The sequence below is a fragment of the Thermobia domestica genome, chromosome 6 (assembly GCF_964235325.1).
Source record: "Thermobia domestica chromosome 6, izTheDome1.hap1.1, whole genome shotgun sequence".
Taxonomy (NCBI): domain Eukaryota; kingdom Metazoa; phylum Arthropoda; class Insecta; order Zygentoma; family Lepismatidae; genus Thermobia; species Thermobia domestica.
Window position 1 is genome coordinate 196,789,226 of NC_137459.1, and position 26,215 is coordinate 196,815,440.

The 26,215-nt window shown below is 36.7% G+C and overlaps 3 protein-coding genes across 3 annotated transcripts in view; all 3 read right to left on the reverse strand.

Annotated features, from left to right (window-relative positions):
• Window positions 1–12,083, reverse strand: part of LOC145688387 (protein phosphatase 1H) — a 54,495-nt gene extending 42,412 nt beyond the window's left edge. Inside the window, exons 1-2 of the mRNA XM_081762558.1 lie at window positions 11,524–12,083; window positions 3,256–3,484 (exon numbers count right to left, since the gene is read on the reverse strand). Of these exons, the coding sequence (XP_081618684.1) occupies window positions 3,256–3,484; window positions 11,524–11,837 (543 nt within the window). The 5' untranslated portion in view covers window positions 11,838–12,083. The remainder of the gene's footprint in view (window positions 1–3,255; window positions 3,485–11,523) is intronic.
• Window positions 12,084–19,123: 7,040 nt separating this feature from the next.
• Window positions 19,124–21,953, reverse strand: LOC145687754 (uncharacterized). Its single transcript, XM_081761201.1, has 2 exons — window positions 19,345–21,953; window positions 19,124–19,243 (listed from the first exon to the last, which is right to left on the reverse strand). The coding sequence occupies exon 1, from the start codon at window positions 21,903–21,905 to the stop codon at window positions 19,620–19,622; it is 2,286 nt and encodes a 761-aa protein (XP_081617327.1). The 5' UTR covers window positions 21,906–21,953; the 3' UTR covers window positions 19,124–19,243; window positions 19,345–19,619.
• Window positions 21,954–22,428: 475 nt separating this feature from the next.
• Window positions 22,429–25,987, reverse strand: LOC145687405 (uncharacterized). The gene is made up of 3 exons (XM_081760861.1): window positions 25,522–25,987; window positions 22,506–23,610; window positions 22,429–22,446 (listed from the first exon to the last, which is right to left on the reverse strand). The coding sequence occupies exons 2-3, from the start codon at window positions 23,520–23,522 to the stop codon at window positions 22,429–22,431; spliced, it is 1,035 nt and encodes a 344-aa protein (XP_081616987.1). The 5' UTR covers window positions 23,523–23,610; window positions 25,522–25,987.
• Between the last annotated feature and the right edge of the window lie 228 nt (window positions 25,988–26,215).

Genomic DNA, 26,215 nt, shown 5'->3' on the forward strand with positions numbered 1-26,215 from the left:
TTTCAGCTTCCTCTTTTAATTACAAGCATTTTCTTCTATTTTCAAATCATTGATCACTTGTGTTCTTATTCCCACTCTTCGCTTTCCTTCCATCAAGTGAATGCACTAGAAGTACGTGTATCTTAAACATATCATAATCTATATTAGCTTTTGTTTCAAAATACACTTATTTTTTACAACATAGCCACTTTTCAGTCAAGTCGATGGTGGGGAACGTTGACAACTTTTACTGTTATTACATTTATCAATTAAAAGAGGAAACTTGTTTTGGACTCTCTATTCTTCTCAGAAAGAACTGTACGCTTTGAACCACAATCTTTATTGCTCTTCTCGTTATGTCGGCTATCATTGGCGGCGAACAAACGAAATAAAAAAAAATTAATGTAAAGAAGTAAAACTGCGTAACTTTCACTCCCTATTCGCTTTACGCATTTACTGAAATAATAGACGCAAGTTTAACAATTTTCAATAACACTCGTACCAAATTTTAAAGAAAAGTTCTTGGATGCAACTATTTTACTACATTTAAATTTGACTGATTGTATCATATATGAAGTTGGAGATCTGAAACTCCTTAATTGATATAGTCAAGGTACTACTATCACGTGTTAGACTTAACCTAAGCATCTAAACTCACCAATTTTGCTTAATTTTCCTGGCTAAAATCGTTTCTCTGATCAACATCAAATTCTCTGACGTTTCACTACTATGGAAACAACAAATATGCAATTCAAGCAATTCAACATTACTCAAGGAATCCTACTCTAATGACTGTGAGATTCCTGGTATTCTATTCTCGTTTCCCTTGGCTCTCTGCCAAATATCAAGAGAAAGGAATATTAATAACATAACTCTTCCTCTGTACTAGGAAGAATCGCTACAGAGGAATTTTGCAATATGGAAATATAGATTTTAGTCGAAGGCACATAAAATGAAAAATGTGTATTATAATATATATATATATATCCTTCTACAAATGTTGAAAAATATAAATTTTAAAATAAGTTATTAGAACTAAGAATTAGTCACACAACTATTGAGGTTAAGTAAATAACTGCGTCATCAAAACTAAGAACCATAAATGAACTTTCTACAATTTCCACTCATCGTAAAGATTTTAGTACAATACGAAAATATTCAGACTTCATCATCGAACAAACATGCTCTTTCAATTCGGTAGTAGACAATTTCACATATGGCAACAGAACTGTTTAAACATTTACATTTTAAATATTTCCTGTACGTAATGATTAGAAACCATGCAGTAAGTCTACCATAAACAGAAAACCAATAAGTATGAGATGAAGGTCTGATTTACATTTCATATCTAGTACCTGTTGTACTGTTTATACACATCAATGACCACAAAATGCACGTAATACTTCTGCCTTAACAGAACTTTTAATACTTTGTTGGTTGACAAAATATTTACCACACTTTGTGTATGTGTGAATTTGTATAGATATTAGCTACATAGCTGGAATCAGAAGTGGTGATATTTTAAGTACGATCCGTAACCTTCCTTTCACCCTATACTGAATTATTATTTATCTGTACCCTGCATTTCCTTCGATTACGTTTCCAGCAGAGGAAGGAAATACTGGTTTATAGTTGCTAGTACTTATATGATATTCCTCCTGTGTTTTATAAAACTCATTGCCTATGGAAGGACACATAGATAAAATATCCATGAAAAAAGAATTTGTAGCTCTGGTAGGCCATCGATACCAACTGACTGATAGGAGCTAGCACCGAGGCCACACATGATGGCAGCGATATTAAGAATGTATTGCTCTTGTGCTATAGAAGTAGTAGTAACAATTATTATACGTCATTCATTTCTTGCTATGTACTAAAAACAGCAGAGCTACTCATGTAAATATATAATATTTATTCACGAAATCACAATTCTGTGCTTTCGTACTTTTAACAAATTACAGAACACTATATAAGGTTAATTATTATTATTATTAGATGCTACAGATCTGAAATACGAATTATAAGATTGAAACATTTATATACAGGGTGGCCCAAAGGTAAGTATACAGACCAGCATCGATCAAGTATGACATTTTAATTTATTAAGATAATGAATTTATATGCTTTGGTTGTTCCGAACTTAAGGTATAAGTGAGGAAGAAACTAAGTCAACATCTGTATGGATAACAATAAGTAAATTATATAAAATGTCATGACCAATCAGTACGGGACTGTATACCTACTTTTGGGCCACTCTGTATGTATATATATATATATATATATATATATATATGTGTGTGTGTGTGTGTGTTATTAGGGCTTCAGTGCAGAAACGTAAATAATCAAAGTTAAAATTTTAACTCGTTAATCTTCCCCAAATATCATGTAAAACTTTTGTCAACATGTTAAATAACAGCTAATTGTGGCTATATGGTAACAGTATTTGCCTTCGGCGTGAGAGACCTGGGTTTGATTCAGCTGGAAGCTTATGTGGTTCAGGTCTCACGTTCGGCTGTAGATCTGTCTCATATAGCCTCGATGCCGAAAGAGACGATAGAATTTTAAATCATTCAACCACATACGTCAACAAGCCAACACGTTCCAGGTAGACATAATGCCCGTTTTCAAAAGAAAGGAAAATCATATGGATTATATAGACGGACATAAAGGAATAATTATTGAAACTTGTACGAACTTGAAATATTACAAATGTATCCTCTGTGTACCACAGCGTAAACAAGTATATCAACTTTCCTGCACAATGTTTTGTCCGACATAGCTTGTCATTCACGTTTTTTTTTTTTTTTTTTTTTTTTTTTATTTTGTCCTGAACATGCAACCTTGAACCGTATTGACTTGTGGTGTTAAAATACGTTTTCGGGAAACAGACGTATTCATTTCGATCAAAACGTTAGGCTTTCCAACCTCCAACCCCTAATATGTCTTTAGTAAGGTTAAAAGCTTAAATTTTAAAAAGTTCGTTAAATTTTATACTACTATCACAGTTAATACAAACACGGTAAAACTGGTTCAAAAAGTGTATATCGAATCACCCAATTCGGAAGTTACTGGCAAAATTATCATCACGAGCTACGCATTTTCATCATAACTTTCATTTCAAGCATAGCTTACGCATGAGTATTTGGTTTTTTGTTAATGAATAAATAAGTTGCGTATACGTACTTTCTATCGTGAATTCTGCATACAAAACACGTCGAACAACATAAATATAACATTGTTGTGCATTGGGAATATCCATATTCTAAAGAAACTTACATGTATAATATGATGAAGCTGTTGTGCCGCTTCAATTGCTGCTCCAATCCCCGCGTGTCCATCAAATAATCCAAAGTATGTGTAGGATAAAGAAGATGCAGGATTGCTATCTGGGTTGTGAGCGGAAGTAATTCCTGGTCCCTTTGGTCTCCCCTCTGGTCTATACAGTACATATTGTCTAAAGCACGCCTGGTCCTCATTCCAAACGGACTTCCCCGCATTCACAGCTCTACATTCAAAGAAAACAGTAACATATTTATCTTTGATCAATAATAGCTCTTGTTTACACGGTTTTTACTATACAGTTACAGCTGATCAATAAAATTTTTACACTGAAACAAGGCTGAAGCTTATGGGAAAAATACAGGAAACGTGAAATGCAAGTTATGAAATAGATAAAATATAACGAACTACATTTAAGTGTATTCTTGAAAGATGTAATAGCCTCCTTATATTTCCATGCAATTTTATACTAAGTTTTAATTAGTTTTCTAGTAGCTATACAAATAATAAAGTGGAGACTTTTAAAAAAACTTCTGCGGTGAGGAAAAGGCATTATATATATGAACTTTATATTACAATAATACACAGAGTAAAAGAGTCAATAACTTGCCCGGAAGTCGCACCCGAGATCTTCCGTATAGGTGCAGATGCATTAATCACTATGATACCAATCCCCTCAAAGAATAGTCACACCTTGTGTCACTCTCAATGTCGGTGTTCTTTCATTGAGACCACATAGTTTATACCACAACCCCCTATTGTATTTGGGCAACTAAGTGTCCATATTGAGAACACCACTTACAGTTGTATTATCATCATGTTAACGAATGGAGGAAACAACAGATTTTAACACGCCACCTCTTTTACTGGAGTATCATTGAATTCGGGGTCCATGACATTTGGGCGCGACCGTTTGGACGCAAAATCTTTTATCCAAATAGGTTTACCTACCTATATATGTCATAGTGAATTTCATAACTAGAGCCGGGATGTTTAGGCACTGGAAATTTCGAAACACTTTTATAAATAATTTTGCAAAAACTAAAAAACAACATCTTTAACACAGCAAAGTTTTTGCATGTCATGCACACCTTGTCTCTACCAGTTGAAAAGAAACAGGAAGGAACTGCAGCAGATTCTCGACTATCCGGGTCGCCATATCCGTACACCGTACTATGTGGCTTAATTTTAAAAGAATATTTCTTTTTAATAAAATAAGACATATGTAATAAATGTAATTTGTGTGAAAAAAACCAACACTTTTTCATTAATGTTTAGTTATTTTAATGATGTGACTATATATTCATACTGCACTGTGTATTTGATTTTTTGAGTTAGACATTATAAAATGTATCTTAAAATGCGTACAATACTGTACATATGTTCATTTTTGCATTTTCATTTTCAATAATAAATTATTAAAACGCATGGTCCAAGAAGAACAGCATTATTTCCAATAAGGATGTGGAATCTGTACGACAGAATTCTCAATGACCACTAGCGCAAATCCCGGGGGGGGGGGGGGCTGTCGACTCTAATATTGGAACTGGGGCGGACTGTCCCCCCAATAATCGAATTTGAAATGTGTTTTTTGGGGAGAAATGTGGTTTGTGCTTGATTGCCACAAAGGAAAGTGAGATGAAATTGATGTCCCCCTCAGAATAAGCTTCAAATCTGCCCGCCTCCCAATGTTGAAGACAACTCTGCTCCTCCCTGATCCTCTACAGCATTTTTTTTTCTTCATAAAAATTTTTAACATCGCTTATATATATATGAGAAGATTATATATATGGGAACGGTCTTACCTGTCCCCCCCAAAGTTGAAGACAGATTTGCGGCGCTGTCAATGACCATAGTCAAGAACGAACACCGCGCCGAAAGAGCTCATCTTGGACTGCAATCGGAGCTTCAAATGGGCCATTCGTCGATTTGACGCTTTTTTGATGCACTTAAGAGGACACAAAAAAGTGGGACTTAGTGTACGAGGAAATGCTTCGAGGAGAAAAGTCGCCCAAGAAGAGAAGAAAATATTCAGGCAGGTGAAAGAATCCGCCGTATTGTACAGAATTTTGAAACTATTGACATTGTAGAATACTTGCTGGGTTTGGCCCATAATACCGTCATGGAATGATAATGTCATGATAAGTGTAACAAAAGACAAAACTAATTATTCAATAGCTAAATTATATTTCACTGTTGTTTCCTTTCCAATTATCTCTGTTGCAAATATAGTAATAAGCAGCACTACAATGTTATGAATAGCTATGAAGTTATGAATATCTAAAATGCCTATTCCTTTACGTTAGAGATGATATAAAGTTAACTTCACAGAAATTTATTTTGGGTCGTCATAGGATGCCTACAGCGAATTTTATTTTAGTCCAATACAGATTCATGCTGAAAAAAAAAATCTGCGGATCATGATCTCCGGTTTTCCTGAAATTAGGATATATTATTCTAGAAACAAAATAATTAGATCTGAATATTTTTTTCTTTCTGCGTTATACAAAAATTTACTAAAACTAAAACAAGCTTTTAATGCAACTGAGACTTTCAGTGACTGTTTACCATCGGACGTACTATAATGTAACGAAAATTTAGAGTTTTTGAAGGTAGCCTTTTAAAGAAAATTTGGATGAAATTTCACTTTTCTGAATATTTTAAGTTGTGCAGTTATTTGTTTATCTTTGTGATATTAGTGCCTATTTTCAAGACTTTTAGTGCGTAGACATCCGGATTCCAGGTATGAAATACATTATAATTCATTTAAGTAGATTAACCTATTCAGCAGGGTGGAAAAAATCATGATTAAAAAAAAAAAAAGATGATCTTTTTGATTTAAATATTTTTTTTTTTTATTTAAATCAAATCTTTCTCCTAGTATAATACAAGTGCGAACTGAAGAAAAAGCATTAGTAATTAGTATTAAATGCTAATTATGCCATTTAAGTGAAAGTATTGGGGTTGAATTTTGAATTATCCCCAATCGTTAACCTATATAATCCCAAACAATGTTTTGGAGTGGGAGACCCGGGTTCGATTCCCGGCGGGAGCTCATTTGGTTCAGATTCCACAATAATCAGTAGGTCAACGTCTCATATAGTCTCACTGCTGAACGGGACGTTAAACCCAAAGTCAACTCACTCAACACAAACAATGTTTCTTAACCTTTTAAATTATGGCTCTTTTTCAAGGTTAATTATAGACTTTCAGTAAAGCAGCTACAGCATAATCCTTATTTATCCTAGGATCATGGTACATACAACACTCTCTTTAGAATAGAACAGCTTATGAAACGGTAACATTCACACTTCCCTATCATGTCCCTGAAGCGGGAAATTTTGAGAGTAATCGGCATTTTTTTTTTTTTAAATTTTGATCCCCTCTGGATTCCCCTGTGTTAATGCACAGATCTCACAATCAACTGGGGAATACTAAGGGGTGTACTAAATTTGTGTGTACAAAATTTCAAGCTTCTATCTTGAGTAGTAAGGGTGAGGAAACTATTTAACCATGAGCTAAAAACATTATCCCTATTTATCCTAGGATCATGATTTGTACATTATTCTCTTCAGAATGAAACATATTTTCAAACGGTACACTTCAAATGTCTCCATCATGTATCTGGGGCGGGTAAATCACGAAAAAAGGAATTTTCTGTTAAAAATATCTTCTTCTTTTTTTCTTTTTTTTTTTTTTTTTTTTTTTTTTTAATTTTACCTTTGTGGACCCCTACCCCTGTTTTAAGGCAGAGATCTGAAACAAATCTGAAAAATACTGAAGGGTGCACTGAGTAAATGTGCAAAATTTCAATCTTGTAGGTGCAATAGTAAGCCCGCGAAAAATAATATTCTCCAAATACCCCAGATTCCCGTATAAAACAGGATCTCAGGTAAGTTTCCTGAGACATCCCTATTTATCCTAGGAGCATAGTACGTACACTCATCTCCAAAATTATTGTCGCATGTCTATAAATATGTTGTTGTAGGAATATAATTTGATAACGAATTCGCTTGGTATTTCTTATAATGTTAGTATGTGTATAATCGGCAAAGACATGTATGTGGCAAATTTCATGTCAAAAGAGCAGTAAATAAGAATAATAAAACGAAAATAAATTTAGCAACATTTTATTTTACTCATTCTAATTTTCGTATTTATAATTCTTTTCCTATGAAATTTACCACAAATATACATTTCCCGATTATACACATAGTATCAGTATTAAAAGTACCCTGCAAAATCATTATCAAATTATATTCTAACAAGAATACAGTTATAAATATACGACAATCATTTTGGACATGAGTGTACATCATTTTCTCCAGAATAGAACAGCCTTTCAAACGGTACCATTCCTATGTCTCCATCTGAGGCGGGAAAATCACGAAAAAAGTTATTTTTTGTTAAAAATATTCTTTTTTTAAACATTGTTACCCCTCTGGACCCCGCTGTTTCCACGCAGAGATCTGAAAATTATTAAGGGGTGCACTGAACGAGTGTGCAAATTTTCAGTCTTCTGAATGCAAAATTCCCTGACCAGTAGAGACCCTGAGATATAACAAAACACCTGAAATTTTAACTTGAGATGTATATTCAGCAGTAATAAGGCCTCCTGAATATAGTGACGAACAAGAAGTCTCGAAGTACTCACGAATATCCCTCTTCTCACTGACACTCGCTTCAAATACGAAGAACAATTTCTATTTATACAAATATAACACACTTTCATCCGATCTCCATGACAGAGAGTACAATACGTTACCGCAGTTCTGATACTATCGCAGAAAACACAGAACTCAAGTCAACCCATCTGAGAAATCATGCGAGTCACGAATGGATCAGATTCGTTCTCAAAAAATGAAACCAAATAAAGCAAATCGCTGAATCGAATGACCGAATCAATAATAATGAATAAATTTCCTAAAATACAAACTTGCCAAATTATTAATCAAAAATACGAGGACAAGATAACTACATGTAATGATTATAAAAGAAAATCTACACGAAATTGCCAACAAAAGAATACCTTCAGATATCAAAATAGTGACAGTGGCCACAATATATGCCTTATGCACAAATAGCTTCTTGTTTAGCTATGGGAAAACCTTCACTATCTCCGAACACCAGGATTGACTGGTTTAAACCAACTTTTTTTTTTTTTTTTTTAAATTGGTTTAAACCAAAAAAATGAAAAATGTTCGTAAAAGTGTAAGTGTTCGTAAAATCGTGATGAATACGAATACATATTTGTGGGTTATCACGTTTCGCTCCCGTATGTTATTCGTATTATATTCAGATCTACATTCCCCATTCATTACTCAAAGAGATTATACTACAAAAGCAACTTTCGCTTTTTTATAAGTTTATGAACGTTTCTTTTGTGTTTTGTTATAGTTTGTTATTATTGTTATGCAGTTGCAATCAAAGAAAAATTCTAAATATTGATTAGTTTTAATAATGTTTACTATTGATACAAACATCGAAATGCAGTACTTTTTTGAGGGGGGGAGGGGTTATACAAACCCCACGAGAGGCATTTATTGAAATCACAAGTATCTTTGGTATCTATTTATGTATAATTGGGTCAGAGCCAAAACGGACTCAAATAATTCGTATCTTCGTTCGCTTTTCTTATTGATATGCAAATTAAGTCGTATTTCTTTAACTTGGACTAATAAAAGTTGTAATGAACTTACTTGAACTAAATTAGTTCTTCTGTACTCTCTAGTATTTTGAAATTGTCCATGTGTAACTCAGTATAATGGTTTCACTTGTTCAGGTGTTTTATCTTTCTGCATTTCTGTAATGATTCTTGACAATCATATTAACAAGTATGTAAAGATCAGTACAACGTATTTTTTTATCAGGAGTCCTTCGTAAGTCGGAAGACGTATCGCATTTGTGGCCAATTAGTTCCGGTTACGAGTTCAAATGGAGGACAGTTTCTCTCAGATGTAAGCCGAGAAGCGGTTTGGATTCCGCTTTAAACGTATGTGGCCTCTTCCAGCATAACCCGGTTGTTGCATAACACCAAGACGAAACAAACTTATTTCTATCCATATGTAATATAAATACATAGAGCAAATTATTTAAACCAAAAAACCTGGTTTAAACAAAAAAAAAAAAAGGTTTAAACCAAAAAAACATGTTTTTTTTTCAATAAAAAAATGGTTCTTGCCAACCCTGTCTAACAGCAATCCCTCAGCAAAATTGTAATAGGCTCAAGTGAAAACAACGCAGACTGCCGGAAAATAATTCAATAAAGGGGTTACGTTCCCTTAAGCCCCGTCGCAAAAATTTACCGGAAAGAATTGGTGAGCGTGACAGAATACGAAATGGGTAGAAAGTAGTGTTAATTTTTGAATATTGGTGATAGTAAAGACGGATAGTATTTTGCTATGGCGCACGTTACGGAGAATGGTTACCCCGTTGCGGAGGGGTATATTAAGAAAATGGAGAATAACTGTGTGGGCTGTGATTTAACACTGTTTACTTTTGTGTAGCTAAATACCACGAAGGGGGAAAATTGCTGAAATTGTACGAAAGACACAGATTAATGAATGTAAGTACCCGATGTCGAAAGTGTAGGAAAGTTGTTAAAATAAGGAAAAATAAGATAAGTTGCATTTTCAATAGTGTGAAATGTTACTGGAAAAAAATGGCAACAAAATGATCATTTTTCAAGTGTGGTCGATTATGATTGGAAAACGTGCCGTATTTTACTTCATAAGGAAAACATGATGAAGTGAAGTGCTATGTGACAGGAGTGCACAAGGTGATCATAAAAGTTTCGCAAAGTCGTACCACATGCAAAGCATGTGTTTCTATGACATATGAAATTTTTCTGTACTATCCTCAAATTCTGAGCATAACCATCGTTGCTGACAGTACTCACTTAGCATTCGTGCTTTTTAGTGACCACCTAGCCCAAGTTTATTGGTGTTTAAGCTAGTTCGTGTTTTATACTCAGTCGTCCTAAACTAAATCTATATCCAGTAATACAACACCTACCTTAAGAAACATTTTCTAAAGCAGTAAGAGTGCATTTCGTGCTAAGAGAAAATATTATTTCACGATCGTAAGTGTACCTCCCTAAAATAGAATGATGGTGTTGTGAACAAAGTGTAACATTACCTATCCTATCAGCCAAAATTGGCAATAGCATATCGCCTTCGGCAAGCGATTTGTATGTTTTGATCAGTTACCTCTGTTCATTAGCTACCAGGTCTTAACGGAATAAATGTCAATAAATTTTCAAAGACTTGCTTCAGAGCTATATATACATTCCAAAATTGTATTACAAATATGTAGGAATGCTTAGTAATGATACCAATATTGCTATTCAAACACACTTATATGTTTGTAAAGGAATGAATGGTAAATGTTTAGCAAAAGGAGTCCACAAGTGTGTAAAAAATACAAAATTTACGGAAGAAATGGAAGCTGCAAGTACTTAGACCTAACATAACCTAACCAAAATTAACCTAAACTAACCTAATATTAATAGAAAGAAGCAAAATTATATCACTTTTTCGAAAATCATGCTGGACTCCTACACTAATATAATCTAACAAACTAACCTAACCTAACCTAAACTACCCTAATGTGAACAGAAATTACGGAAACTGTAACTTTTTTTTTCTTTTTAGGAAAAATAGCTGGACCCCTTCTGCTAAACATTGTCCGAACACACAACATGTTTACTTCCCCGTATGGTATCAGTGTAACGGTAGCTTACAAACAAAGGAAAATCTGAATCTCACATATGGAATTTCTTCTTTCCAACATCATACAATGACAACACTATACTGGCTGCGTTTTACCTATTAAAAATACATACGCACTGTTTTCTTAATTTATCCATTGTGAAACCTGTATTGCTTCAAAGAGTTGCAGAAACTACATGTTTCGAAATAATGAAAAATTAACATGTTATTATTTTAACAGTTATCGTTTTTTCAAATAATTTCAATCATAACAGGATTGTCAAATAACAGTGAACCTCTGTACATGTTCTGTCCATTTTTTAACTGGACTATTGATCCGTTAATTAGTAAATAGACACGGTATACTGCCTAAAAATTCATGAAGAATTCTCCAAAAGCATTGAAATCGCTATTATTAACTCACAAAATATTTTCTCCCATCTTTGTATCTGTAACAAAATATATGTAAACAATCAAGCATATGTTTAACACTAAGGGGATGATTAGTAAACGTCAACGAATTTCAAAATATACAAAACATATGTAAATATCTTACTCTGCATAACCACTATTCCATGGTAATTTTGAAATATCTCTTGGTACTATTATTGGGCGAAGATGATGGTCCGCCGACACTTGTATCTCTTCATCTGTGTGAAATTGTAAAAAGTGTGGTCTTGTATACGGAAACTTAGGGCTCAGAGTCTTATCATCAGGACGATTTTCTGAATCTCTTAACTCAGGGACAGGTTCAATTCCTCCAACTACGTTGAATAATGCATTTCTAAACCTGTTAAGCATATTCACGAAACTGTTGAAGGAAAAAACACCTGGTATCAAAACTCTAATATAGGATGTAAACAATTCCATGTATCAACCGGAAGTACCCATTGTGAATGACTTCGTGGCACTAATCAAATCAATGTTTTTTAAACATACAAGCAATACTTCAATTTCGGAAACACCTTCCAAATTATAAACTTATGATGACACAATAAATGTTTTTTCATGTAAATATCAGTTCAGGTTAAACAATGGTAGTTTTTGTGAGCATTTGCTTCTGTCGATTGACTGCAACAAATTTTAAATCAAATTCCGGTCCATCTTCCAGTCAGTCTGTGTTGCCAACCATGCTTATTATTTCATTTATATGAATTTTCAGCATAACTACTGATCTAGCACCTCATTCAGTCTTCTTCAGTTTTCAATCCGAAGATTTGTTTGCAACAGCTCTCCAGTTTCCAGCGTCAATATATATTCTGTGATGTTTTCAGTCAATGTAACGCAAAACTTCTGATTTATTTTCCAATTACTTTCATAACAATTATGATAAATTTTTACGTTCCGTTGGTGTACGTAGACTTATACGAAGACGGGTACGGAATGACTCCCCAAGCGACGCGATCTTCTGCTTGCATCTTCATTGTCAAAAATTTCGGGCAGACAGCATCCTCCATTACTTGCTTGATGAATTCTAGTCGTGGCCTCCTTCTTGCATTCCTACATTCGACTGTATTCCCGATGAAAGTGCACCCTCATTCTGTATCTGTACGTTATTTTGCACCAGTCTTCGCAAATATTGCGGAGCATGACGAAACGCAAAATAGTCAAAAATCAATTACAGTAGTTGCAATGCATGTCCTGAAAAACATCCGACATACAGCTACAAATGCAAAGCGCCTATTCACTCTGTTGATCCTCCGACGCCACTTGCCAACTCATTACTTCATCCAGTTATCGTTGACGCTTTATCACCATTACTTTACAAAATATCCATCCTTTTCTTCGCACACACATACTTGGTCAAATCATTCACGCTGCTAAAATACGGTTTAATATTCAGCTTCATGTCACCTATCCTGGACCCACAGTACATTTTCAAATCCAGCCCCTTGAAGTTTACGTGTAATATGGCGAAATTCATCTCTAATTTATTCTGTATGTTTACTATGGCTTACACGTTACTCTTTCTGAACATCCGCTCTTTACTGACACATCAAGTACTTTTCATCCAATTACTGTAGGAGGAACACATATCAGCTTTTGCATTGAACGAAACATATCTGGCTCCTTACCTGAATTGCTACATACCGAAGTATACCTTAGTCCGCCACGATGCCCCGTCAGGACCACGTCTTTATGGTGGCACAGATATCGGTATTTGCAATCGCCTGCCATATCGATCCACCATAATACCTCATAATATTACTGTTCCTGAACATAACATAATTACTATCTATTTTCAAGGTCGTACAGTCACCTTCGCTACAATCTATTTTCGCCCTGAAAAACAACTGAACTATGACTTCTTTCGTTTCATTGACTTCCACTCTAAGCATTACGTCATTATGGCAGCAGACATAAATTTCCAAAGTCGTACCCAGCGAGACAAACAGCACTTTCTTGATTTTGTTCAAAATACCACTACCGGCGAATTTCATATTCTACCTAAACCTGCACGGCCAGCTAGTAAGACTACTCCTGATGTTGTTACTACCTCATATTCTCTGACTCAGTTTATCACCATTTCGATACTAGACTCTATAGGCAGTGATCATGTACCTATTAAGTTAGAGTTGCGCTGCATTGCACAATTCTCACATCCATTGCCAGCCAAGAAAGTCTACTGTTACAATCAGGCTGATTGGGATCAATACCGTTCAGCACTTGACGCTGCCATCATTGCATTCACTGTGCCTAATTCACAACATAACCTCGATCTAGTAACCACTGCACTAACTGAAGCAGTTCAAAATGCGGCTGATCGATTCATTCCTACTACTACCGCACATCTTCATAAGCCTACATTACCGCCACGATATCTTTCATTAATAACAGCGTTACGTAGAGCTTATCGAGAGTACCGATTGAGCGGCAATTTGGAAGCCCTTGGATTACATCGACAGTACCTACGCATAACACATAACTACATAGTTCCGTACAATAAACGACAGTGGATCCGTACATGCAATAATCTGGCTACCAAAACTCATCCCAGCAAATATTGGTGTAAGTTTCATCAACTTACTGGCACAACTTTACGCACGCCATATCCGCTCATTTACAACAAGCTCTCACTACTGACACTGAGAAGGCAAATACATTCGCATTATTTTTCTTTAAAGATATATTCACTCCCATACCTTTGTGGCACACTCCACAACGACTTCGATCCATCATCAACCGCCAAACTGATCCGACATCAGCTCACTTACAACCGTCGGATAATCATCTACTCGAACGAAATAATCCGCTTACGCAGGTTATAACAACAGACGATATCACCACAAGTCTACGAAACAAACGCAATACTGCACCTGGATTTGATTGTAATACATATGTACTCATCAAACATGCGTCTGCTACGTTTCTTCTATTTCTCAGCCATCTTTATACTTTCATCCTCCGAACTGGTTTCTTTGCACTTGATTGGAAGTACTCCAAAGTTCTATTATTTCCCAAGCCAAAGAAACCACCATTAGATGTTCAGTCGTATCGACCAATTCACTTAACTAGCTGCCTCTGTAAAATCTTGGAACGGATTCTTGTTCGCCGACTTCATTGTCATATCCGACGTCACAATCATCTACCAACCCATCAAGCTGGTTTCTGGCCTCATTTCAGCACCTTTGATCAGCTATTTCGTCTTACGGCCGCCGTCTATAACCAATATAACAGAGGCCTTCCTTTCTGTTTAGTCACGTTTGACTCTGAGAAAGCATTTGATAAAATTTGGCATCATAGGCTTATTTATAAACTACATCAATATGTATTACCTATTTCCTATATACGCTTCATCAATCCCTTCTTACGCTTCATCCTCCAGGACGTCTGGCCAGTGGCGTAGCACACTTTTGCGGGCCCCCCCGCAAAGTATAGAGAAGGGGCCCTAGTTGTAAAACCGATAGAAGTAAGGTTGAGGTTCTACTTCTTTAAATCTTTATTCATCGCAAGACTTCGGGGCCCCTATACCTCGCCCCCCCCCCGCACTGCGGGGGTTGCGGGGGCAGCTGCTACGCCACTGCGTCTGGCATACATATGCATAAACAGCACTCTTTCTCATCCAATCTTCTTACACTCTGGAGTTCGTCAAGGTTCGTCTTTGTCGCCTCTCCTCTATCTCTTATACGTTTCCGATCTGAGATTACCCGACAACATCCAAATCTATCAGTTTGCTGACGACACAGCTGTTCTTTTAACAGCCCGTACTATTCAGCAAATTATTCGACTTATGCAACATGCTATTGATAGATTTGTCAACTGGTGTAATGTATGGAGATTGAGTATTAACTCTGTGAAGACGCCTTCAAATTGTATTTTTGCCACCAGGACGGCGCTCCAGAGTGTACCGAAACTCGAATTTACTTCGTCTCCATGTAGAACATTCACCAGTTCCGGTTCATTCGGCTCTGACTTACCTTGGCATCGTCTTTGACAGTAAACTATATTGGATCCCACATCTTAAGAAGGTTGTCACTCAAGCCCAAAATAGACTCAATTTGCTTAAACGGCTAGTTGGTACAAGTTGGGGCTTAAAACCATCTACAGTCCTCCATACGTACAAAGCCTTCATGAGAAGTACCTTAACTTATGGTCATACGGCTTGGGTCTCTGCTTGTGACAAATATTATCCAAAGTTGTGTATCATGGAGATACATGCCTTAAGACTAGCTTATCAAATCAGGTTACCAAGTCCAACTAGGCTCCTGTATGACCTTATTGATTTTCCGTTTTTACTCTCACATTTGGAACGACTTCGAATCCGCAACATTACTACACGTTTTGAGCTACATCATGAAATGGTACAGTATATCCTACTCTACGATCGAGACAACGATCCACTACCACGATACTTGGACTCTCCGCTGCAACATTATATGACACTGTATCACCTCCACTTGAATCCTGCGAACAGAGACCCTGATGTATTGTCATTTATCATCCACGTCATCTATCACCTCATGTTTATCCACCATACGCACAGTGATTACCAACTAATATGAGCCTGCCCTGCCTTCATCAGTTTCTGAGTGGCCCCAGGAACAGAAGATAACTTCATCTGTTTGCTAACAAAACCTAGTGATGTGGCGCCTAGTGCAATTCATTCATTATCATTTCATCATATCATTCTTTTCAGTTTATATGATTTCAACTCGTTACTTGCATTTTTTCCTGTTTATTAGCCTTCATGTACATTTATTATTGTTGTTCTTTTAACTTACAGTCTTGATACTGCACATGTCACTTTTTTGCTATTTTTGTTGTTGTTTATTTATAGTTCCTTTGATTTATATTGCTGTTGATTGCGTGTTTGAATTATGTAATAATTAGTGAATAAAGACAAAAGAGTTACACCCACTACAATGTTATGACATCCAAAATGTTTACGCATTACTCCCCCGAAGAAAGGGCAAAACCCTTTAACCAGGTACACTGCAAAAAAAAAAATGCTCTGTGTGAAATTCGCTTCACGAACAATGGTGTCATACTGAAATCGAAAAAATCCATATTTTCATCGTCATGTCCGTAACAAGGCACCCTTCGTAATTTTTGGCAAAAATACAAACATTTCTGTCTTGCAACCAGAACATCAGGCCCAAGCTCCACCACCAAGCAAACCACCATTATTATCTGTGGTCATCAAGGGTGTCGATCCTGAGATAACTGACACTGAGGTCGAAGAGGAGCTTACAGCTGAAGGAGTCAGCATTCGAAAATGCACTCGAATCCGTAACAATACAGGTCCTACTTAGTTCGCTTTCTGACAAGCAAACAACAGGCCATTGAACACTTGTTACAGCATGGAGCTTACATTTTCAAATGCCGTCATAACGTAGAGCCTTGTCGTACACCTCCGTCACTCTCGATCCGTTGTGAAAAGTGCCAGGTTTATAATAAACACCTGACAGCTATCTGTACTAACAATTGAGGGGCTTAGTGGAAAAGGGGCGTATCCCACATTTTAATGTTTTCGAGAAACAGAAGGTTTTGCGTTGCAACTGACAAAAGTTCTACTACGGAAGAAAGGTATATAAATACAACACATATTAGAGGAAGGTCTGATATGTTTGAGAAAAAAAATATCATGTATCTTTAAGAAGAAATAAACATAAAATATGCACACGATCATAGTTGCCAAAACAATACGAGCTTTCTATATTAATGGATCAAAATGAAAGTTCCAATACGCGAACATGTATGTAACGTACAGAATAATACAACAATAAGCCATGTTCGTCCTTGTAAATAACGTTTACGTACTTCACTCAGTGAGAGAGAAATCCACACATGTTCGTGTCGTCACTCAAATAACATGTTTTAGAGAACAAAAATATATCTTTTGTACGGTTCACTCTAATATGTTAGAGAGAGCTCCTCCGTGGCTAAGCGGTTAGCGTACGTGCCTTTGGCGCGGGAGACCCAGGTTCGATTCCCGGCGGGAGCTCATGTGGTTCGGATTCCACGTTAATCAGTAGGTCCAGGTCTCATATAGCCTCGCTGCTGAACGGGACGTAAAACTCAAAATTAATCAATTAATCTAATATGCTAGAACCGTACACACTGTAAACACAACACTGCAGACGAGTATAGTAGTAGGGACCGACGTATGGCCGAATGACTCATCCTCACTCTCTTTTACGACCGGGATTTTTGAACTTCGTTCCCTTTTACGGCTAAGATGAGTGCTTTGGTACCTCGATTCTGATTGGCTGAGAGAAGTCACGTGACGTTAGGCCCCGCCCACGCGGGAAATTCAAACTTTCCAGGTCACGTGGTATGACGTCATGAGTCACCCCGACCTCACCCTGGATTTTTGAAATTTGTTCCCTTCTACGGGTAAGATGTGTGATTCTGATTGGTTGACAGCTGTCACGTGATCTTAGACCCTGCGATATTTGAAATTCGTTCCCTTTTACGGGTAAGATGAGTGTTTATGATTGGCTGACAGAGGTCACGTGATCTTAGGCTCAGGGATTTTTTAAAATTCGTTCCCTTTTATGGGTAAGATGAGTGGTTTGGTACCTTGAATTTGATTGGTTGATAGAGGTCACGTGATCTTAAGCCCCTGTGACTTTTGAAATTTGTTCCCTTTTACGAGTAAGATGAGTGCTTTGGTACCTCGATGCTGATTGGCCGACAGAGGTCACATGATCTTAGACCCCCCACACACCCCATGAGTGAAATATAGAGCGATATGTCGGTGATCACCCTAGACCTGGTTTTTTTTTAATGGTTATCCTTAAAGTTCCCATGAAGGGTTCAACCTCCTCCTTAAATAACCCTTTTTTTTTTTTTTGGTATCATGATATTGTACTGAAGTTTACCTTAAATATTATCGTTCTCTTTGACAGATAAGATGATTACCAGCTTTCTTACCTTGATGGAGATCCTGTCCTTGAATTAGTAGCCTATGTCTCTGGAAGTAACAATGGTGAAAGAGGGGTGTCGCTTGTAGATTTCTTATAACACATTGTTGTGAGTTTAAGCGATTTTTTAAACGCTCAGTAAGCGCTTCAATTATGGAAACAGTGTTGCCAGATTTTTTCTTACCGAATCTGCTCCGGTTCTTTTCGAAACGGTTCCGCAGAGTGCAAGAAATTTTAAACGAAAAAATTTTTCGAACTAAAAAATTTCAAAACTAAAAAATTTTCAAACAAAAAATTTTCGAACTAAAAAATTTTGAAACAAAAATTTCAAAAAAAATTCGAACTAAAAAATTTAAACTAAAAACTTTCGAACTAAATTTTCAAATCAAAAAATTTTCGAACAAAAAATTTTCGAACCCAAAAAATTCGAACTAAAAAAAAAATTAAAAATTTTTCGAAAAAATATTTTAAACTAAAAACTTTCGAACTAAATTTTCAAATCAAAATTTTTCGAACTAAAAATTTTAAAAAAATTTCGAACCAATTTTTAAAAATAAGTTTCGTACTAAAGATGTAAACCACATTTGAAAATTTTCAAATTAAAAATTTTTTCGAACTAAATTAAAAATCAAATTTTGGACACTAAAAAATTCTTTAATTATTTTTCGAACAAAATCATGTAAACCAAATCTTGAATATATTTTTCACCTTAAATTTTCAAGATTACCATGATTTGAAAACAAGTGTTCAGGGTTTCAAGAAATAATAAAACATATTTTTTTTCAACTTGTTGTATTTTAACGAAAAGTATGTGCTCTTCCTATACATGTTTATTAACATAATAAATACAGGATCTAGTTTAATGAATATGTTGGACGCGTCATCATCTTCGAATCTTGTAGCCGTATCCTGGAAAGAAAAAGAAGAAACGATGGATTAATTTAAGAATTTCTTTTTTTTCTGAAACAATAAAAATGAGTCAATATTGATAAGAGAGAAATAAAACTTACTCGTAAATGATGGATCTGTTTAGGTTCATCTTCCTCCTCGGGTACATTTCATCCACCGATGGATGTTTACGAACTTTTTCTGGGTACTGCATTTTTCTTGGTGTTGCAGCTTTATGGTCAAGGTTCCTCCTTCGGTACGAGATGACTGCATTTCTTCCACTGATGGTGATGTTGATGATTTATGAACTCTTGTGGGTACTTCATTTTCTTCTTGGTGTTGCTGCTTTGTGGTTAAGGAGTGGAAAAAAAGGAAAAGGAAAAAAGAAATGGCGGCCTTATTGGGTATTTACAGTTTTTTCTTCTTCATCTTCTTTTTCCAGTTCCATCTTCTGTTTTTTAATGTACCCGTACGGAACCGTATCATACGAATTGATTTCTTTAAATCGACGTTTTGTGTACTGGATACTGTACATTTTTTCTTCCTTTCGTGTGACGATGGTATGGTCTTTGGTCCTGCATATCTTATGGGGGATAGTGATGGTGACTTGTCCACGGCATTGATTTGTAATCATTTCTTTTAGCGTATTGAAATTTAATTGTTGTCCTGCATTGTAATTTAATGTAAATCCTCTAATTTTGCATATGTAACTGGTGACGTTGGTATCTGGATTGTATATTTCTAGGCTGTAATTTTTTGGTCCTCCACTGACAAATGTCTTGATGTATGCTCGTGGTCCGTAAGACTCCATCTCATCCGATAAGCATCCCAAGTACGTAGAAGGTTCAATGGTTGGCTCCCCGGGCTTCTCCGTAAATATTACAGAATCCGTGTCGAAATATAAAACACGTTCCTGCAACATTTCCAGGTACTTGTACAATTCCAGACGTGCCTGACATGTTGTAAATGCACCTAACACGACATTGGTGTTTCGGTTTTGAACAGGCACATGTTCATTGTACTCCCAGAACGCATACAACATCGTATCATTGATGGGTACAATTTGATGGAGTTTAATGTCGGGGGAAGTGAGTTTTTCATAAAATTCTTCCGGCCGATCAATAATTGTGGTCTGGCTAAAGTTTGATCTTTGGCAAAGCTTTCCCCATAATGAGTTCAAACAGAGCTTAGATAAACTTCTTCGTGCAGGATTATTTTCAATTTTGGACGGATCCAATGCAATACCTTCACGCTCCAGGACGGTTTGTATGAATTTTGATTTGTCTTCTTCGGTCACACAGGAACTAGGCCAGCCAGACGCTTCCATTTTTGATTTCAAAAACGTATTGATATATTCCGTGAACAAGCCACCTGTTTTCGTGATGGGATCATATTGTTCAATGTCATAATCCCAAATTTCAAAAATTTCCACCGGTTGATATCCTAATTCTATTGCTTTCTGGATTTCATATGATACCCATGTTCCAGTGAGGCACCGCTCCTGATCGTTGTGTGTACACGTTGCTGTAGGGTCTGGGTTCATTTCTTCGGCACACGCAGCACACAGTGGAAAGAGTAGTTTCTTGTTACATCGGTAAGGCAGGAGACCATGATAAAGATGGCGACTTGGTAATATCGACATTTTGATCAGACCATTGACTTTATTTATTGGTGGTATATTTTCATCACCCTGTAGATAAATTCGTGGATGGCCTACAGGGTATTTAGCACACTTATTTACATAAGGATAAAGCGAGACAATATCGAAATATTTTATTACTTCCCCCACTTTTTCATCGACTTGGTGGTACAATTTCACGCAATTGGTCCTTCCTCCAAAAAAGCTATCTCTTGGATTTAATGGTCTGCGGTTCATGTACGGGTGATTCTTCAGATACGTCGCCATTGCAGGATTTTGTTTTAAGAACTGATTAAATTCGCACTCCCACATTTCATGTACAATGTAGCCCAATTCACGCAGTCTTGCATTTTTTCTTTGCGTTCGTTCATAACGGAATTCCATGGTGTCTTCTGGATTGTTGTAGATGGGCTGATTACGGCCTGTAGTAAAACATACTTTACACCCGTGGTAAAAGCAGCCGGCATGCTCGTAGACGTGCTCCTCTAACGTCTCAGGATCTTGGTAGTAGCCATCAACATGGAATCCCGCAATAAACACTTCTTTTTGTCGGGCCGCATGTAAGATTTGTTTTTCTTCGCTTTTTTCAATGTAGGCCAGCCATTGCATTGCAGCGATCGATTGGGTACTTCTCCATCGATAGCCATGTGCCGGTAGAATTCCAATAGTGTTGGGTTTAAGGAAATTCCGGCGAAATACTAAATTGGAAGCACTGGCAATCGTGATTGTCTCCAAGAAGGGATTCACTTTGGTTTCTGTTTCAAATGACGTCATAAACGAAACGCATGCTTGTCGCAGTACATTGACATCTTGAATACAATACTTGAGAATTTCTTTCTGAAAATCAAACGTGTCATTACGATGATCGTTGTACCACTGCATGAACTTGTTTCTGTCTTCGACGGCCATTTCATCTGCACCATAATACTTTGTTTCCGGAAGTGGTCCAATATACGATTGATTCTCCTTGGTGTTGAAGAAATGTGGGAAGTAGCCTTTGGTTGCGGGTAAATTGAACGCTTTTGACAATTTACTTAATGCCATAGGTAGGAAGTTCAACGAGTCAATGAACGTCAGATTATTCAACGTTAAACTCAGTATCTTGGTTCCATTTAATATGACGTCAGGTCTCCATTGGCATTGTTCTACCATAGCCTTTAGGATGAAATGTCCATCGTATCCCTTCGAGTTGTGCGCGACACAGAAAATCCTATTTATATTGGGACGACGTTCCCGCAAGTACTGGAGAAAATCATAAACTGGATCCGCTCCTTGGAAAATATGCTGGCGCTGACCACACGTACTGCAAGACTGCTGGATATTATTGTTTTCAACACATGCATAACATACTTGTTGTGCAACCAATAAATTTGGAATGTGTACATACGTATTATCGCCAATATTCGTGTCCTGCATAGATTCTATATCATAGAATATCAACAAGGCTTTCTTTGCGTGCATGAGTGAAGGAACACCAGGTTTCAAGCATTGTCGATCAGGAAGCATAAAACATTGATGGGATCCCGGAACAATCTTCTTACAAACATTGCAAAAGATCTCATTGCAATCATGCATGCGTTCTCCACTTCGTACAAAGGAATATACTCTGTAACATCTAGTACATTGCTGCACCATTCTGCATACAGGTTCCCCACGATGATATACAATATTACGATGATTGTTAAAACATTCTTCGCCGTAAAATTGACGATTGCAGTCGTTGCATAATATCGGTGTTTGAGTCTTGTCGCATAGAGGTCTCTGTAGACATTTGGAGCATGTTACAGGACACTTTTTCACATGTCTGTTACGCTGATCATACTTTTTATGGCACGCTTCACAGTAGAAATTGGTTGCAAAACAAGCAGTTAAAGATTGGATGATGTCAAAGTGACCAGCCAAACAAATCAAATTTATGGGAGTGCGATTTTCGTCGTTGGGCCCCTCGTACATGATATCATGGCCTGTGAAACTGGTATACACTGTAATTTTATATTCTTTGAGGTATGCCTGGAATTGTCGAATTTCATTTACACTGGCACCATGATCCAAATTCACTCCTGCATTTGCACATAGCGCATCGACTTCTTGGTCCACAACATATTTCGATTGACGCTTATACTGCTTATAACGTTGCACATCTACATTCTTGTATGCCTTCAGACCAATAGCAATAACAATGGCGTACGCCAGGCACCTTGAGTCTTGATTTTGTACACGTACAATCCCTCGTTTGCAACGTAACAATTCTCCATTTTGAAGTACTCCTTGCCGCAAACCACCATAGCCACGTGGAATATCGACACGATGAAAATGCACGGTGAATGGCTCGTGCAGGAGAAATGCATTGTTACTTTGTAACACTCTTTCAAAGGAGGCCCACATCGTTTCCAGTGTCAAGTTTCGGGCTTGGCGAAAACTCACCCAAAATGGTTTATTCGTGTTGCGTGGCGATATTACTGATAAACCAACCATCGCCTCATCGTCGACATTGGCTAACAAATGGTCCAGCATTGCTTGGAAACTGTTATGTACATACTGTATGATATCGGTTCCTACGGGCGGTGCGTTGAATTGAACTTCGAGCATTCTGCCCTCGATGTTAAATCGTCTATAATGACGAGTGATTTCATTGCGAACAGTAAAACCCGATTCGGCCATGTTAATAAAAGGAGAAAACAAACAAACAGGTACAATTACGGTAAAACAAATATGTAATGGGAAAAAGGAATTGAGCAGCGTGAATTTACTACAAAAGAAAAGAAGAAAGAAAAATCTTAATCACCTGATAAACAGGAAATCATAACGTTTATGATAAATTCTTAACTAAACAATTCATGTAAAGGTCCTGAGTTTGATTCCTGGCGGTGACGTTCAGAATCTCATTATGAAAGCACATGTACTAGAAATCAAAGTTTTTTTAAAAAATAATTATGTTACTGAAATGTGTGTTTTATTGCTGTAGCATGTAACTGACCTACCATTCTATAGTGATAAAAAAGAATGCATGAATGAATGAATGTTTCAACAGTACTGAGATGTGATAAAGTACGCGTAAGCATTTTTTCTACTCACAACGACCTTTAAATGATGCGTTTGCAAGTTGAAGAGATTCATCGAGCATTAACGATACACATACGTAATTGTCGAAACAAAATCTGTATAGCGTATTTTTTTATTATTATTGTGACTAAGCGGTTAGCGTACATGGTTCGGACGTGGAAGGTCCTGGTTCAAGCCTCGGTGGGTTTGCTTTCCACGTCGGGGCATGTCAAGCCTTTTCTGTAATTTAATATTCTCATGCGTTATCATACATTCTTTTCAAAACTAAGCTAAATGGTTGACGTACACCTCATAATACATAAACGTACATAAATCGTCTATAATGACGAGTGATTTCATTGCGAACAGTAAAACCGATTGGACCATGATTAAAAAATAAAAACAACAAACAGGTACGGTAAAACAAATATGTAATGGGAAAAAAGGAATTGAGCAGCGTGAATTTGAGTTGATTTTTTGATTTTTTAGTTTAGCGTCCCTTTCAGCAGCGAGGCTATATGAGACGTGGACCTACTGATTAACGTGGAATCCGAACCACATGAGCTCCCCGCCGGGAATCGAACCCCGGTCTCCCACGCCAAAGATACGTATGCTAACCGCTTAGCCCAGGAAATCATAACATTCATGATAAATAATTAACTAAGCAATTCATGTAAAGGTCCTGAGTTTGATTCCCCTGGCGGTGACGTTCAGAATCTCATTATGAAAGCACATGTACTAGAAATCAAAGTTTTTTTAAAAATAATTATGTTACTGAAATGTGTGTTTTATTGCTGTAGCATGTAACTGACCTACCATTCTATAGTGATAAAAAAGAATGCATGAATGAATGAATGTTTCAACAGTACTGAGATGTGATAAAGTACGCGTAAGCATTTTTTCTACTCACAACGACCTTTAAATGATGCGTTTGCAAGTTGAAGAGATTCACCAACCGTTAACGTAACACATACGTAATTGTCAAAACAAAATCTGTATAGCGTAAATCTTTTTAACCACATATTCATGCACTCGTGGCTAAGTGGTTAGCGTACATGCTTCTAACGTGGAAGGTCCTGGTTCAATCCTCGGTGGGTTTGCTTTCCCACATCGGATCGCTGTCAAGTCTTTTCTGAAATTTAATATTCTCATGCGTTATCATACATTCTTTTCAAAACTAAGCTAAATGGTTGACGTACACGCCTCTGGCCTTGGTTCAATCCCGGGGCGGTTGCTCGAATATCACGTTAAGCTGAAGGGGTCGCTAATGCTTTCAAAGGGAATCGAACCATATTATTCTCAGACATAGTTTCTAAAATTTTCTAATGCATTCTTTTCAAAACTAAGCGCACACATTTTTCTGGCCATGGTTCAATTCCCGACGGGAGTTCACATTCAACATTAAGCTGAAGGGACGCTAAACCATATCATTTATCGTGCTTACTTTTAATGTGTGGAGGTTCCTGATTCGTACTCCCACTTTCCCATTCCACTAATTTCTTCATAGTCTAAATATTTCGTACTAAAAGTAAAACAGTGTATTCGTGATCCGCCCACAAATATGAAATAAAAATGATTTTCGAATCTTGGGTGACAAATAAAATCTCACTGAACTTACCTCAATTCAATGAATAAAAAGTCGGTGCAATGAAGCTTAAATGAAAACACTTTTAAAAGGAGATCTTCTTCACTCGCTAGTTGAGAGCGATGTAGGATTTGAAAAATGAAATTTAGATTTTTATTTAGGTCGCTGCGAAAACGATGTCACCGTCAGCCAATCAGAAACGAGGAAATTTATAAAATGACATCACAACGAACCAATCAAAACGCTCGCTGCTTTTGTCATGAATCACGAACCAAAACGATGTGTAACAATCGATCGTGACGTCATTCACGTTTCTCAATAGTTACAACATCTAGTATCGCAATTTCGATGCCAATTCCCTTCTGCCAGGATCATGTCACTACATGTCGTAACTGTGACGACATTTCATTTTCCTCATATTCCACACGTGAATGTCAATGTTTGCTTTTTTCATGAATCATGCTGACACGTTCGTAGTAAAACAAAAGTAATGCGATCCGCTGACGTTTGCATTTTTCAATCATATGTGCTTCTATGTCGTCACACAAAGAAGTCTATCAGCATTTTATTTTAATCCACGAACGGAAGCGTTACACTGTCAGATTTATTTTCTTAAAGTGTATGTGTATCCTTTTCAAGGACCATGGTTCGAAACCCACCAAGCATGATTAAATCCGAATTCATTCATAGCTAAGCGGTTAGGATACACATCTTTGGTTTGAAAGAC